The sequence below is a fragment of the Chionomys nivalis genome, chromosome 2 (assembly GCF_950005125.1).
Source record: "Chionomys nivalis chromosome 2, mChiNiv1.1, whole genome shotgun sequence".
NCBI lineage: Eukaryota > Metazoa > Chordata > Mammalia > Rodentia > Cricetidae > Chionomys > Chionomys nivalis.
In genome coordinates this window covers 91869065-91884797 of record NC_080087.1, presented here as the reverse complement: position 1 = coordinate 91884797, position 15733 = coordinate 91869065, and the positions used below count along the sequence as shown (strand labels likewise).

General features: G+C 42.7%; 1 protein-coding gene across 1 annotated transcript in view; it reads right to left on the bottom strand.

Annotated features, from left to right (window-relative positions):
• Ralbp1 (ralA binding protein 1) overlaps positions 1-15733 on the bottom strand; it is a 43118-nt gene that overhangs the window by 12140 nt on the left and 15245 nt on the right. Inside the window, exons 2-3 of the mRNA XM_057762850.1 lie at positions 5202-5504; positions 1031-1474 (exon numbers count right to left, since the gene is read on the bottom strand). Coding sequence (XP_057618833.1) covers positions 1031-1474; positions 5202-5445 — 688 coding nt within the window. The 5' untranslated portion in view covers positions 5446-5504. The remainder of the gene's footprint in view (positions 1-1030; positions 1475-5201; positions 5505-15733) is intronic.

Sequence of the window (15733 nt, the reverse complement as noted above, 5' to 3'; positions counted from 1 at the left end):
CAAAGTTACAGAAAATTTCAGAGAAACTTTTATCCCCCCCAAAAATGTCTTCATGCTTATCAAGATCATGTAGAAAATAGTTTCTAACACTGTTTAAACCTTCAAAACTTTTCAATATATAATAAACGCTTAAAAATCAAATTTGCAAGTTTGTGTTTAATTTTATAAGGAAGAAATTATACAAAATGCACTGTGTTTTACTTTGTATAAAATAGTAGCAATGCAGCATTTATCTACTAGGTCACAGAACTGTTATCCCAAGTATCAAATCTATCTCCTGGAAAGGATATGAACCAATTAAGTGGAAACTTTGCATTACTCTTATGAATGCATATGACTTACCTCCCCAACCCATGAAGAGAAGTCAGAGGCTTCATCACAATAACCCTCTGGGGAGCATAATGACTGATGCACAGACACTGCTCAGCCTGGGACCTGAACGCCATGGCAACACAAAACTCATGCTGCTTTTGAAGAAAAATCTTTGTACTTCTAAATAATCTGATTTTAGATGTCTAATATGAAACACATTCTGGCCAAGTATGAACTACAATGGTTCACATAAAGTATGTAGATGAATGGGTCAGTCTCAGGGACAGCTGCAATAGCTCTACGTGGCTGGCGGAGTGCACACATTTGGGGCCCAGCTACTTAGCAAACAGCACTTGGCGTCTTTAGTCAGGCTAAGGAAACACATAACACGGCCATGTCATTAGTCATTCATCTTGGCTGAGAAGCTTCCTTCACACCAATCTCAGACTCCCCACCACTGGGCTGAGACTTAGAGAGGCGAGACCAGGCTTGGCACAGCATCTCAGCTGAGAGGTGATTCACTCTGCCCAGCTGCAGCTGTGAACAACTTAGGAGTAAATCCTAATGGAAAATCAAACGCGGTGGAAGGACCAAGGGCGTGAGGAAGGTTTAGATCCAAGCCAAAGTGTTCCTCACAAGTTAATAGTCTTTCCTTCCTTTAGGAAATAAAGAGAAGCTAATTTTGAAAACCATCAAGCAACATGCATGTCCCCGATACCTGAAACTCTGTAGATGCCTTCGCACTTCATGCCATGCTTCTCCATGTAATCTATGCACTCACGGAAGACGGCTGGCAAGCGCACACCATCGTACATCATGGTCCTCTCTACCGCATCAGCCAAGGGAACGCCAAAGATGGGTCTGAGACTCGGAACATCAGCCTGAGGTACCTCTGGCTCCTGAATTGGCTTTTTCTTTTTCTTCTTTTCCTTCCACTGTTTAACAACATCAGCTGCTGTCAAGTCTTTAGATTTCTTTTCTTTGTGCTTTTCTTCTTTATGCTTTTCTTCTTTGGGTTTTTCTTTGATTTTAAAATCCTTCTCCTTCTTTTTAGAGAAGCTGGGCTTTTTGAACACATGGATTCCCTTGGACCTCTTCATCTTGGATGGACTTTCAGCTTCATCTCCAGAGCTATCTTCCTGGAAGGCAGCATAGCCTTCAGCTGCCAAAGAAACACAGTAGGTATAAATTACATTTTTAATGTCAAACTGTCCACATGCTTCTTAAACAAAAAAAGATACCACCTGGCAGAAGCTATACAGCTTTCCACCTCTGGGGTCTCCAGAAAACCAGCAAAAGAGCAATGGTGTGTTGACATCTAATGACCACAAGAGGGCAACAGACAGCAGCTATCCTTGCAATGCCGATGTTGAGAGGAAGTTTTATATTAAACAGTGAATGTATGCAGAGTTCTGGAAACAAGTATGAACACACACGAAAACAGAACAGAGGACTAACGAGATGAAGCCTACAGTGCAGAGCGGGTGCTGCTGCTGCTGCTCGGTGACTATTCGTCCTCTAACGGGGATTCCTGAGGCACAGCTCCACAACTGCTCCTCGGCACCTCTGCTCTCCTCCCATTACTAGCCTTTCTGGAAAAACGAGAGCAGGGACTACAAACTCCTTTAAACTGAACGCCAAATGCAATTATTCCCTCACTTTGGCTGCCACATTAGAAGTAATTTTTGCATTTTGACAAAGACACTAATTGTCTTAATACCAATGCAGAATTTCCAGTTTGCTTTTCTTTTTGTTTGTTTTTAGGATGGAGTTTCACTATGTTACTTAGGCTGCCTTAAACTAGGCACAGACAATGCTCCTGCATCGGCCACCAGAATAGTTCAACTACAGGCATGTACCACTGCACCTGGTCTTTTCTTTATACTTGATACAGCTCTGACTGTCCTGTACTCACTCTGTAAACCAGGCTGGCCTCCAACTCAGATCTACCTGCTTCTACCTTTGAGAGCTAGGATTAAAGGCATGCGCCACAACGCTTGGGGCAAATTTTCTCATACTATTATTTTATGTGTGCGTCTACTCATCAGTGTGTGCTACATGTGCCCATGAAGTCAGAAGAGGGCATCAGGTGCCCCGGATCCACAGTCACAGGTGGTTATGAGGTTACTGATGCTGGGAGAAGCAAGCGTTCTGAACTGCTTACTGCTGAGCTACACTCTAGCCCTACTTTGTTGCTCTTTTGTAATAGCCCCAATTCTTCTTTCCAGTAGCTAACTACCTTCCGAGGTACTTTATAACACAGAATAAACGTAGCTCACAAGTTACCTTTTAATTCAAACACCACGAACCTTGCACTACTCACCAGAATGGTAAAGATCTTAAGGGCAAGCTGGGTGGTGGTGGGGCACACCTTTGATCATAGCACTCAGGAGGCAGAAGCAGGCAGATCTCTGTGAATTCGAGGCCAGCTTGGTCTACAAGAGCTAGTTCCCGGACAGACTCCCAAGCTACAGAGAAACCCTGTCTCGAAAAATCAGAACAAACAAACAAATAAACCCAGAAATGGCAAATGAGAGATTCTGCCTAGACTATTTCCAAAGACAATGGAACACTTGAGTAGAGCAGAAGCATATCTCAAACGTGCCGAGCTAGTGTGTTGGCGATGTGAGCCCACAAGTACTATATAGTAAAAGTACAGCTGAGAGACCACTAGACAGAGCTGCGGGAACACCTGTCTTTTGGACAGTCACTGTCAGTTCTGTAGAAATCTTGTGAAATCGTTTCTCCTTCCATAATGGGATTCATCCCAAAATACCCCAGCAGTGTATGAATCATTCGCTGAGATAACTTCTTTCTTATAACTGTATACTTTCTCCCACACTATGGTGCCCTGGTGTGAACATTCACTCAGCCAAACCTTTGTTCTCAAAGTCAAATCTACATAAAGCTAAACTCCCACAATTACCTTATAGACAGGACTCATTGACAAGAAAGGAGCCCCAAGCAGGAGGCACTGAGCAGAGTCTGCTCTCACTGATAGACAGGTCTGGGTGGCCCAGAATTCTGCAGCAGCAGACTCAGGAAGGTGTAATCTACTGGTCTTTGCTCTACCCTAACAAGCTATTAATAGTCTGTGTTTCCCCTTCACCTTGCTTTCAGTTAAGATCATAACCCAGGAAATTAACTGTTTACGCCTTTACCTCTAGAAATACAGGAAAAAGGCTTGAGTTGCTAAACCAGCCCCAGAGAAAGAAATTCCCTCTCACCTGGGTGATGGCAGGTACCCCACTAAAGCGAGAAGCTCCATCTCCAAAGAAATTCCTTTTAACTCAGCTAGCTAGACAGACACTAATGCAATCAAGCACTTTTGCCTTCCTCCCAGGCCCGCAGGTTTACTATAGTTACCTATGCTGTGTGCCCAGCTGCTGGGGAAAGAAGCTGAATGAAGGGCTTAGAAAATGCAACAGCACTGCTGCATTTTTCTACAATTATTAACCACAAACTTCTAGCTTAACTAGTTACACTTAAGAAATGTAGTTACTGCATAAAAACTTCTTAGAATTCTGTACTGATCCTTAATTAATCCTCCTGGTATCTGCCAGAGAGCTTCACAGCCACACCCCCTCTGAGAGGCAATGCACCTGCCTCCTTTACCTATTTTTGTGATTCTGTGAAATGCGTGCTTGTTAACTGTGTGGGTTTATAAAAGGGAAACCATGTGGAATGGGTAGAATAGCAAAAGACCAAGAGAGCATTGGAGAGAGCACAGGAAGAATAATGAGACATGATAAAGACTTATTGAGCTAATTTATTTCATTTAGGTATCTGAGGAGATATCTTAGTTTTCACCTGCTATAGCAATCCTTTAGTGGGGCTTGATCCCAACATAAACCCCGATATGGTATGTGCCTGTAATCCCTCAAGAAACCCTTCAAAAGCATAAAGAAAACCAGTACTGGGTCGGCTCTGGTGGCGTGGCTGTGGGAGAGCAGGCAGGCTGATCAACTCAGCCCCAGGCCCAGTCCCAGGGCTTTGAGCTGGCCCACCCCAGCTGCTGGAGTAAGTGAGCGGCTGACCTCCGGATCCATACAGCAGGATCCTCATGACTCTAGGCAACAGCGGATCTCTGAGTCTCTATTAGGGTCCAGTATTGATGCTGTAGCAGAAGCCAGAGGTCTTGAACTAACCTAACACCTCATTGCAATGAACACTTGCAAGTAAAGCTGTTTGGGAAAAAGGCTGTACTGTGTTCACAACTTGGACCTTCACTAGGATAAACTACCAGGCATGTGGTGAAGATGAGAGAAAGCTGGAGGAGCAGACGGGACATGAACAGACACTGTGGTGATAGGGTCACTGCCAGGAGGGGTCAACAAGGTGTTTTGATTTCTCTTCTTTTCTTTTCTAAAAAATTTTAAAAATTTTATCTATTATGTATACAGTGTCTTACCTACACACACCAGAAGAAGGCACCAGATCTCATCACAGATGGTTGTAAGTCACCATGTGGTTGCTGGGAATTGAACTCAGGACTGCTAGAAAAGCAGCCAGTGCTCTTAACCTGAGCCATCTCTCCAGCCCCTTACATTATTTTTTATTTACTTTTGGGGGGAGGCTACAAGGGTGGAAAGGAGATATGGAAGGACTGAGAAATTAGTACGGTTGGGATATATGATGTGAAAATACCCAAAGATTAAATAAATAAGCCGGGTGGTAGTGGCGCACACCTTTAATCCCAGCCAGATCTCTGTGAGTTCAAGGCCAGCATGGTCTACAAGAGTTAGTTCCAGGACAGGCTCCAAAGCTACAGAGAAACCCTGTCTCGAAAAACCAATAGATAGATGGATGGATGGATGGATGGATGGATGGATGGATAGATGGATAGACAGACAGATGAAAATATAAATAAAATGAAAACCAGTACTTACTCCTTTTTTCCTTTTTCTTAAATTTTCCTTTTTTCTTCCCATGGTCTTTTTCATCATCCGACACTACATCAGGAGGCTCATGGAGGAGGTCATGAGGAGGCGAGGGCTCACCCGTCCGGTACAATCCAGGAAATTTTGTAGGGCTGATCTCCTCAGAGCTGGGGGTTCGAGTCAGCCCGCTGCCATGCTCTGCCCTGCGGTGTTCACTGGGGCTGCTGGTGGGGGGCAGGAAGCACTCGGTCATGCTGACGCCCTGACAAGAAAGGGAAGCGGTCTTCTCTGTTACCTATCCATCTGTTACACCTGCGTGGGAGAAAGTATGCAGTCAGCACACTACCATGGACACTCCGCCGAATCCTGCACTAAAGGATACCCCCGACTTATACCACAAGGTCCTCTCTACGCGTCATCTACTTCGGTTCTCAGAGCTCAGGCACAGATGAAAACCAGAGCCGCCACGACTGAGACACAGGTGCCTGTAATTCAAGCCATCAGAAGCTGAGCTACAAGTCTGAGGCCAACTTGAACATAGTAAATTCCAGGATATTTTGGGCTACAGAGTGAGACCCTGCCTCAAACAAAACAATAATAATAATGAGTCCCTTTTAAAAATAACTTATCTCTGGGTATAGCAGTGCACACCTTTAATCCCAGCACTTAGGAGGCTGAGGCATGCAGATCTGAGTTTGAGGCCAGTCAGGTCTATATATAGTAAGTGCCAGGACAGCCAGGGTTATATGAAGAGACTGTCTTTTTTAAAAAAGTAATTAATTAAATAAATTAAAAATTTTTTAAATAACTCATCAATATAAAGGGCTTCATTTTAATAGTTATTCAACATAAAACCTTATTTTTAAACTGTGCCCATCAATAAGAAATTACAAAAGTTATATAACTATAACAAGAACAGTTCATATATGTCATATTATTATTTACAACGGCTAAAATAATGTTTAATGGCCCACATAAGAGCTCACTAGCTATAATTCTGTGTTGTGTGTAATCAGATGGTTCATGTGTGGGAATAACTAGTCTATTTTGTATGACAGCTACACGGAAGAAACAAAGCAGCTTCATTTCATCATGCCTACCCAGGAAGTGGTTTCACTACAATAAACAAGCATAAGAGGTGTTCCAATTGGTTGCTTCTCCTTTTTCAGACAGAGTATACACAAAGTTCTGTGTTCAAAAGCTACTTAGAAGCTGAGGTGTGCACCTGTAACCCTAATCCTCAGAAATGAGAGCCAAGTAGATTCCAAGGCTAAGACCAGCCTGGACTACAGAACAAGCAAGTTCAAGGCCAGACCAGCCTGTAAAGTGACACACTGTCCTTAAAAGAAAACATTTTTTTTTTAAGACAAGAGTCTTACTATGTAGCCCTGGCTGGTGTGTAACTTCTTATGTAGATCTGGCTACACTTGAACTCACAGCCTCTGACTCCTAAACTGGAATTAAGGGTGTGCACCACCATGCCTGGCTTGCTTGCTTTCACTTTGTTTTTAAGACAGCCTCATGTAGCCCAGGCTGGCTTCAAACTCTTTATGTTGCCACGGATAACTCTGAACTTCTAACCTTCCTGCCTCTACCTCCATAGTGCTGGGGTTACAGGCATGGGCCACCAGACAGACCTGGCTCTCGGTAATTTTTATTGTACACAAATTAAACCTCAATAAAGCTTTAAGGAAAAAAAGGCAATCAACAGTAGCTCTTCCCAGCACTAGTAAGCCACTCCATCCACTACCCACAGGCTCCACAACTTGAATACACCTATTTGAATTATATATTCATGTATCTGTCTGCCTTCCTTGCTAATACAATCCAAAGCACCCAAATATTCAAATGACTATTTAATAAACTATTATTTGTTCCCAACATGTATACTGCTGATAAAATGAAGCCACAAACCTTGTCCTTAGTTTTCAATTACAATCCAGAAAAAAATAAAAAGGTGGGGGGGGGGGCCTTTACAAGAGTTCCTTAGTTCCTTTGGGAATTCATATAGTTAATACAGTTAGCACATCCTCCAGGGAAATGAGTGGTTTTCTGTTTACAAACAGAAAAACTAAGGCTCAGAGAGCTTAAAAATCACACAGCTTTCCACATCACCGCCCTCATGCATATTTACAAAAGTCAGTATGAGAAGAAAAAAGAGAAAAAAAAAAAAGGAGCACACGGGACTTAGGGAGCAAACTCCAGGTCAACCAATTAAAGAAAAGTTAAGAAGCGCAAATGTGCTGAGCACAGCCTAAGGGCAGAAAGACCTGCAGATAATGCCGGGTTTGTTTCGTTTTGTTTTGTTTAAGATTTGCTTATTTGCAGTTTACCCATATGAGAAAGAGTCCATGCACGTACATGAAATGCACGCAGTCCCCATGGAGGCGGAAGAGTCCATCAGATCCCTGGAACTGGGGTTACAAGCAACTATGAATTACCCAGTGTGGGTGCTGGAAACCAAACCTGGGTCGTCTGCAAGAGTAGCAAGTGCTCTTAACCACTGAGCCATCTCTCCAGTCCCATACCACACCAGATTCTGACAAGTCAACCTCTTGTACTCCCAAAGCATTTTAAAAACTAACCACATTTTCATATAATCCTGACTTACTATGATTTTTATTAAATTTCCATACTAAATTGGCAAAAATAAGAATTTTTTTCATTAAACAATTATCTTGCAAAACTGGCCCAAAGAATAATTTATTTATACTATGGACTGAATGTGTCTCCCCCAATCCCCTAAATAGAAATTTGAATCTTCAAGGACTGAAGAGCTCAGAGTTCACCTTTCACTACAGAAAACAGCAAGCAGGCCCAAAACACTGAATGAGAAGCCAGAACGTTGATCTTAGGCTACCCAACCTCCAAAGCAATGAGTAGAACCAGTTTTGACTTCTGTTAAAGCACTATGATAAGACATCCTGAGTTGAATATAGATGGAAAGAGCTGGACTTTAGGGCAGATATGAAGAACTGTGGGAGTTAAATATGAGGAAGAACAATGTGTTAGACCAGAAGAGTGCTACAGCAAATTGGAACTGCAAAGATGAGGAGAAGAGAAAGAATTCAAATGGTATATATATACCGTAAATTTAAGTATAAATATCCAAAGACAAAATAATAAATATCAAATCCCAGGAATTCCTATTTGTAATGCAAAAGGAAATCTGGCATTTTCTTAATTTGAATAAAGAGTTTATACATATTCCTCCTAGTAATAACTAAAAATTCTAGATAGTAGATTTAAAAAAAAAAAAAAAAAAGAGGAAGAGGAGTACAAGGAGGAGAAGACAGGCTAGTTAAGAACCTAAAGACAGATGAGACCTGGGGTGAGTTTCCCAAGCTTTTGTCCCTTCTTCCACCCTCCTCCTGCTTCTCTTCTCCCCATGGTGAGCACTCTCTCTCTCTGGGAGGCGCGCGCGCGCGCGTGTGTGTGTGTGTGTGTGTGTGTGTGTGCCCACACACTGCAGATACAAGAGGGCCCATCCCACTGTGGGTGGTTCCACCCTGTGCAGATGGTCCTGGATTGCATAAGAAAGCGGGCAGAAGAAGCCATGGGGAGCAGGCCAGTAAGCAGTGTTCCTCCATGGCTTCTGTATCAGCTGCTGCTTTCAGGTTCCTGACTTCCTACAATAATGGATGATTACTGGAAGTGTAAACTAAAATAAACAAACCCTTTCTTCCGCCAAGCTGCTGTGGTCATGGTATTTTAGTGCAGCAATAAAAACTCTAAGACACCACAGTGTAACAATTTGAGGTAAATCAACTTTATAGAAAAAGTTTGTCTCATGATTGCAAGGAATTTGGTCCTGTTTTCTTAGGCCTGCTGTGAGGCTGTACATCATGTTAGAGAATATGTCCGGGGCAAAGACACTCACTGGTCCCACGGCCAGCAATCAGCAAAAAGATAGGAAGTGGCTGCAGTCCTACTACCCCTTTGGACAACGTGAGTTCAATGACCCAACTTCTCTCTGCACCCCACCTTTTAAATGGCTTAACAACTCCCAAATAATGCCAACCTAGGGACCAACCCTTTAGGAAATGGGTTTCTGAGGAACCCTCAAAAAATCTAAATCATAGCATAATTTAAAAGAACTTGCTGAGTTGTACAGTTCACTGAGTTGTACAGTTCACTAACAAAAGTATACCAGTGATCAATAAATTCAAGGAACAAAGCTCTGTATCTCTAACCATCCAAGAAATAAGTGAAAATCAAAATATCTTAAGCTATCATAGTCATCATTTAGAAAGGATAATATTTAAAGGAATAGCAATTCCTAATACTGGTGTGGACTGGGGCACCCAGAAGTCTAAATATTGATGATGGGATGTATTTGACAGTATCCGGGTCAACATACCTTCCCACGTGATCCAACAATTCCATTCATGAACATCCACCCAAGAGAATTAGAAACAAAAAGACAGAAATGACCAGAGCAGATACTATTAGCCAGGCATGGGGGTGTACATACAGCTTTAATCCCAGCACTTGGGAGACAAAGGAGGAGGATCTCTGTGAGTCTGGGGCCAGCCTGGTCTACAGGAGTTCTAGGACAGTCAAGACTACACAGAGAAACCCTGTCATGAAAAAAAAAAAAAAAAAAAAACAAAAAAAACAAATAGTTAAAACTAGAAACACTAGGGGGCTGGAGAGATGGCTCAGTGGTTAAGAGCATTGCCTGCTCTTCCAAAGGTCCTGAGTTCAATTCCCAGCAACCACATGGTGGCTCACAACCACCTGTAAAGAGGTCTGGCGCCCTCTTCTGGCCTTCAGGAATACACACAGACAGAATATTGTATACATAATAAATAAATATTAAAAAAAAACTAGAAACACTACAAGAAACTCTGAACACTGACATCCTAGCTAACAGATTCTAGTCTGATCTCTGAGGGGTCAGTCAGAACCAGACATTGAAAACAGCAATGTTTTGAGGTAAATATGAAACATTATCTTGAATACAATCCTGAAGATAATCTCACTGCATTGATGCAAATACTCCAAAATATGAAAGAAAAACAGAGAACGCTCTGTTCCTAAGTATTTCAGATAAATAACACCCTATGGATTTCACTATTCTCAATCTTTCCACTAAAGCCCAGTGTAGGATCAACCTGTATTTATGTGGGGCTCTAAAACAAGCTGCCATCTAGGTCCCATGAGTGGGGGCTGTGTGAACAGGAACATGAGAGAACATTCTGTTCAGAGAGGCATATGAACTAGACATCTGTTCAAAGTTATCAAATGATGTATTTCACTGAATATAAACTGTAAAGAAGAAATAAAAAGACCATAGGTATTTGATTAGTTATTAAAAAGATGGCTCTTCCCTTCCAAAGGGTTGCGTTCTACATCACACTCACCCTTAGAACAGGTGTGTCCATTTCCAGTGAGTCTAAAATGAAGTCCCATGGCTGGTTCATGGGACAGGACAAACTCTCTCCAGAGAGACCCGAGCTCACAATTATCAGACAAATGTTTAAGAACATTTCTCCAAAGAACCAAGGCACATACTCCTTCAAGTATTTTCTCTGCTCCTGTACCAATTAATCAGCACAAAAGACAAGACTCGCCCACTCATGCAAAGACAGAGAGCAATATAAATACAGGACAAAAAATTAAGATTACTAAATTTAAATCTCCTGTCATGAGCTTTCAAAATCAAACCTACTGATTCACTAAACACTGTTCAAACATTAAAAGCTTACTCTAGAAAACCTGTAACTGCTTGGCCTGGTGGCACACACCTTTAATGCCAGTACTCAGAAGGCAGAAGCAGGAAGAACTCTGAGTTTGAGGTCAACCTGGTCTACAGAGTGAGTTTCAGGACAGCCAGGGCTACACAGATAAACCCTGTCTCAGAAAAAAAATTAAAGCAAAAACAAAAGAAAAACCAACAGCTTACTCAGCCAATTATAAGTTAAATTCAGTCTTTTATAATGTCCGTATTAATAAGCATGACCTAACACACTAGAAGCAGTCTTTTCTCTTTAAAGATTTCCTTTTATAAATGAGTGGGTGTGTTTGTGAGAGCAAGAGAGAGAGATAGCAACTGAGAGATCTAGGAGAGAGAAAAAGAGAGCAGGCCAAAGGCATCAGCTCTCCTAGAGGCCCCTGACAGAAGTGTTGAGAACCCAGATCAGGTCCTCTGCAGGAGCAGCAAGTGTTCTGAATCACTAAGGCATCTCTCCTGCCCACTTTTTCTCATTTTATGGTTCTTAAAAATAATCTGGAGCAATGGCTCAGAGGTTAAGAACATTGACTGCTCTTCCAGAGGACCTAAGTTCAATTCCCAACAACCACGTGGTAGCTTACAACCACCTGTAATGAGATTTGATGCCCTCTTCTGGCATGCAGGCATACATACACAGACAGAACACTGTGTGTGTGTGTGTGTGTGTGTGTGTGTGTGTGTGTGTGTGTGTGTGTAATAAAATAAATCTTAAAAATAATAATGTATAAATTAGAAGCCTTTAACCTAATCTACCAAGGATCCAAGGATCTAAATATTGGTGGCCTTGTATAGTGAACATTAACTAACATGAAACATGAACATAACGTTTCAGAGGGGTTTTTTTTTTTGTTTTTTTTTTGGTTTTTCAAAACAAGGATTCTCTGTAGTTTTGGAGCCTGTTCTGGAATTCGCTCTGTAGACCAGGCTGGCTTTGAACTCACAAAGATCCACCTGCATCTGCCTACCAAGTGCTTTGATAAAAGGCATGCACCACCACCGCTGGCCTATACTTCAGAGTATTATTGGAGCACTTTTTGTGAGGATCCGTGGGTTTGGTTGCTGCTTTTCTTTTCTTTTTTTTTTTTTTTTTTTTGGTTTTTCGAGACAGGGTTTCTCTGTGGCTTTGGATCCTGTCCTAGAACTAGCTCTGTAGACCAGGCTGGTCTCGAACTCACATAGATCCGCCTGCCTCTGCCTCCCGAGTGCTGGAATTAAAGGCGTGCGCCACCACCGCCCGGCTGGTTGCTGCTTTTCTGAGACAAGATCTTGTTGTGTGGCCCACACTGGCCTGAAGGACAGGCTAGTCTTCATTCCTGCCAATCAACCTGCCGAAATCTCAGCTCACCCCGCTCAGGAATGTCTATTTTATAAGCAGTGTTTGTTAAATAATTCATTCTTGTTTTGCAAATAAAGAGGACCGTCCCAGAACAAGACAGTCTAAACTGTAAGGTCACTAAGTGTCTCCATCTCCAAACAACATGCATGCACACACGCACACCCACAATGCATTTCATGAAATTTCTGAGCACAAAGTTTAAAAAAAAAAAAAAGTCCAACTTAACAGATACTGCAGCTTAAGGACATTTAAGTCGTATCTTAAAATGTTGGGTCATTCCAAAGTCATTCAAGGATGCGGGGTCAAACAAAGCTCCTGTTTCCAAGCAGGACCCCAAGAACTTGCTTCCGACATGTGCTTCTCAAGAAGCCATAAACCCAGGCCACTGACTGAGCAGGAGGAAGACTGGTGATGCCAGCCGGACAGCCCCAGGGGAGGCAGCAGGCAAAGCAAGTCTGAGACCACCAAGTCCAGACACATGAGAACGTGCTGACATGTGCAGAAACTGCTGGGGCTGTGGGATGACTGTGTCCTAAGGACGGAGCAAATGAGCCGGGCGGTGGTGGCGCACGCCTTTAATCCCAGCACTCGGGAGGCAGAGGCAGGCGGATCTCTGTGAGTTCGAGACCAGCCTGGTCTACAAGAGCTAGTTCCAGGACAGGCTCCAAAACCACAGAGAAACCCTGTCTCGAAACCCCCCCCCCCAAAAAAAAACCAAACAAAACAGCAATGGTAAAGGTGAACTGGGCAAAAGTCTGAGGAAACCAGGCCTAGGCTGCCCAGGAGACTCCAGTCATGCATCACACTGGCCAGGCTCTATTCCTCCTCCGAGGGGTGCTCAGAGACCGAGCAACCAAGGTCGTCTGGAAGGCCAGTAGCACAGGCACCTCCTGCTCCCCCATGTACTGTCACAGGAAGGCAGCTGTCTATGTAGGCCTTTGCCTTGCTTGTGGCGTCTAGGTGCAGCGCACCACTCTGGACACCAGGAAATGTTTCATTCGAGGACCTGGAGTGGACACGCGTGTCTACAGCTTTCCTGATGGCCTAAGGTTGGTCTGAGGTCTGCTGCAGTAGCTTCCTACACAAGCACACATCACTTCCTAGCTATCCTTCCTAATTACTTGGATTCAACTTAAAAACTTAATAAAATCCACATTTCACAAAAGAAAAAAGTCATAAATTTTTTAAAATATGTGAAAAGCACTCTAGAATATAAACACTGTTAACCTTAAAGTGAGTCAGAAATAATCCTCTAGACTGAGCGGCAGCAAGAGCCTCCCGTGAACACGTGTAAGGCATATGACAACCCATTTACAAGAGGAGTAATTCATAATTCCTAATAGTCTATAATTTCCTTATAAATCATTAGCCTTAATCTTACACTAAATTTCCCTACCCCTAGGTGCTTATCCAAACAAATAAACTCTTAATTAAAGAGTCCCCACATGTTGTTTCCCACACAGGTTCCTAGATCCTGAGGCAGAGTGAAATAACATGCCTAAAGAAGTCATGTGACGTTCTAAAATTACAACAGGTGCCATTACACTCTCTTATTAACAGCAAAGGACTAAGGGGCAGAAAATGGATAGATTAAGTCACCTTAGAAAACTGCTGTCGGTGTAAAATTAACCTTAAGAAGCAGCTAAAATCTAAAGAACACTAAAGCACACATGGCCAGTGTTTATGTGAAAGCTTTAATGCTAAGAGTCCGGATATTAGATGCTGAAAACTCACAGGAAAAACCAACGGCACCCTGATAATTGCAGCTACTGCCTGCAGGAAGGGAGCACGTGCAGCACTGCAAATTGCTGCCAGCACCAAAGAGGATCTCGAAAAACCCACACTGGGCTTCTGCCTGCAAACAAAACCAAAATGCCATTACTAGCTAGATAAAGATGAAAAGGCTTTCTTTGGAGAAAGGAAGAAGTTTCTATATATATAAATATATAAATGTATATATACATATATACATGCACACTTAAATATAACACACACAGATATCTACACACAGACACACATAAATGTAATAAGCAAGGGGCTGGACAGATGGCTCGGCAGTTAACACTTGCTGCTCTTCCAGAAGCACTGTTCAGTCCCCAGCACCCACACCAGGCAGTTCAAGCACCTACTACTCCAGCTCAAAGCAACTGAGGCCGCTGGCCTCCTTGGGCACCTGCATTCACATGCACATAGCTAATGCAGACAAGCCACACATAATTAAAAATAATAAAAATAGGGCAGGTGGTGGTGGCACACACCCTTAATCCCAGTACTTGGGAGGCAGTGGCAGTCCGATCTCTGAGTTTGAGGCCAGCCTGGTCTACAGAGTGAGTTCCAGGACAGCCAGGGCTACAAAGAGAAACCCTTTCTGGGAGGGAGGGAGGGAGGGAGGGAGGGAGGGAGGGAGGGAGGGAGGGAGGGAGGGAGGGAGGGAGAAAGAGAGAGAGAGAGAGAGGGAGGGAGAGAGAGAGAGAGAGAGAGAGAGAGAAAATAATAGTAATAATGTTTCTAAAATGTAATAATTATCACCAGGAACTAAACAATGAAACATTTCTGAAGAACTATCATACCCCTCCTAGAGGGAGACCTCTTACCTAACACAATGTCATGATCTCATTATCTGTTCTCAAGTAAACCTGAACTGCAGATTTTTGCAAGGAGATGGATAAAATTCACAGTACTGATCAGAACAGAACTGGATAAACTTAGTGCACCATGGTCTCTAGTACTGCACCAAAGTGCCCAAGGACACCAGCAAACTCTGAGGGACCTACGGGCACCCCAAGGCTGAGGGAAGCAGTGGCTACTGTATCTGCTGGGCACTGCACCTCTAGCTAGCAGTCCCTTTCAACAGCAGGTTGTCCTCACGCCTCTTACTGCCTCTGTAAACAGCCATTTTCTGGGCAAGTATGACAAAAAAATGAAAAAAGTACTCTGCAAAAAAAAAACTCAAAGTAGGAAATGAGAGTGACAGCCCTCAAAGATTAGAAGCTGTAGTGCCACAGCCACACACAGCCACTAGAAATTTTACCTATTTAAGAATGAAATAAAATGCTATTTTTTCCCTTCAACTTAAGTATATTATTTTTTTCAAGTGGCTACTAAGGTGCTGTGATATTGTTACGGGATCTTATTCTAAGGATCCTGCAGACATCGAAGTCTGAGGATATCCAAGTACCTTATATAAAGTGATATATTATTTGCATATAATATATGCACATCTTCCCATGTAATATAAATCAGAGATTCTTACATTTTCACCACTCATGACTCCCTTCTTAAGAAATTTTTATATTATTTCAGGTATATAGGTATTTTACTGACGATAATAAAGGAATTTATTTTAAAACAATTTGGGGGCCCTGCAAAATAGTTGAGTGGGTAAAGGTGTTTGTCCACAAATCTGACACCCTGACCCGTAAAGCAGGAGAACACTGACTTCCACAGGCTGTCCTACGATGTCTCTGA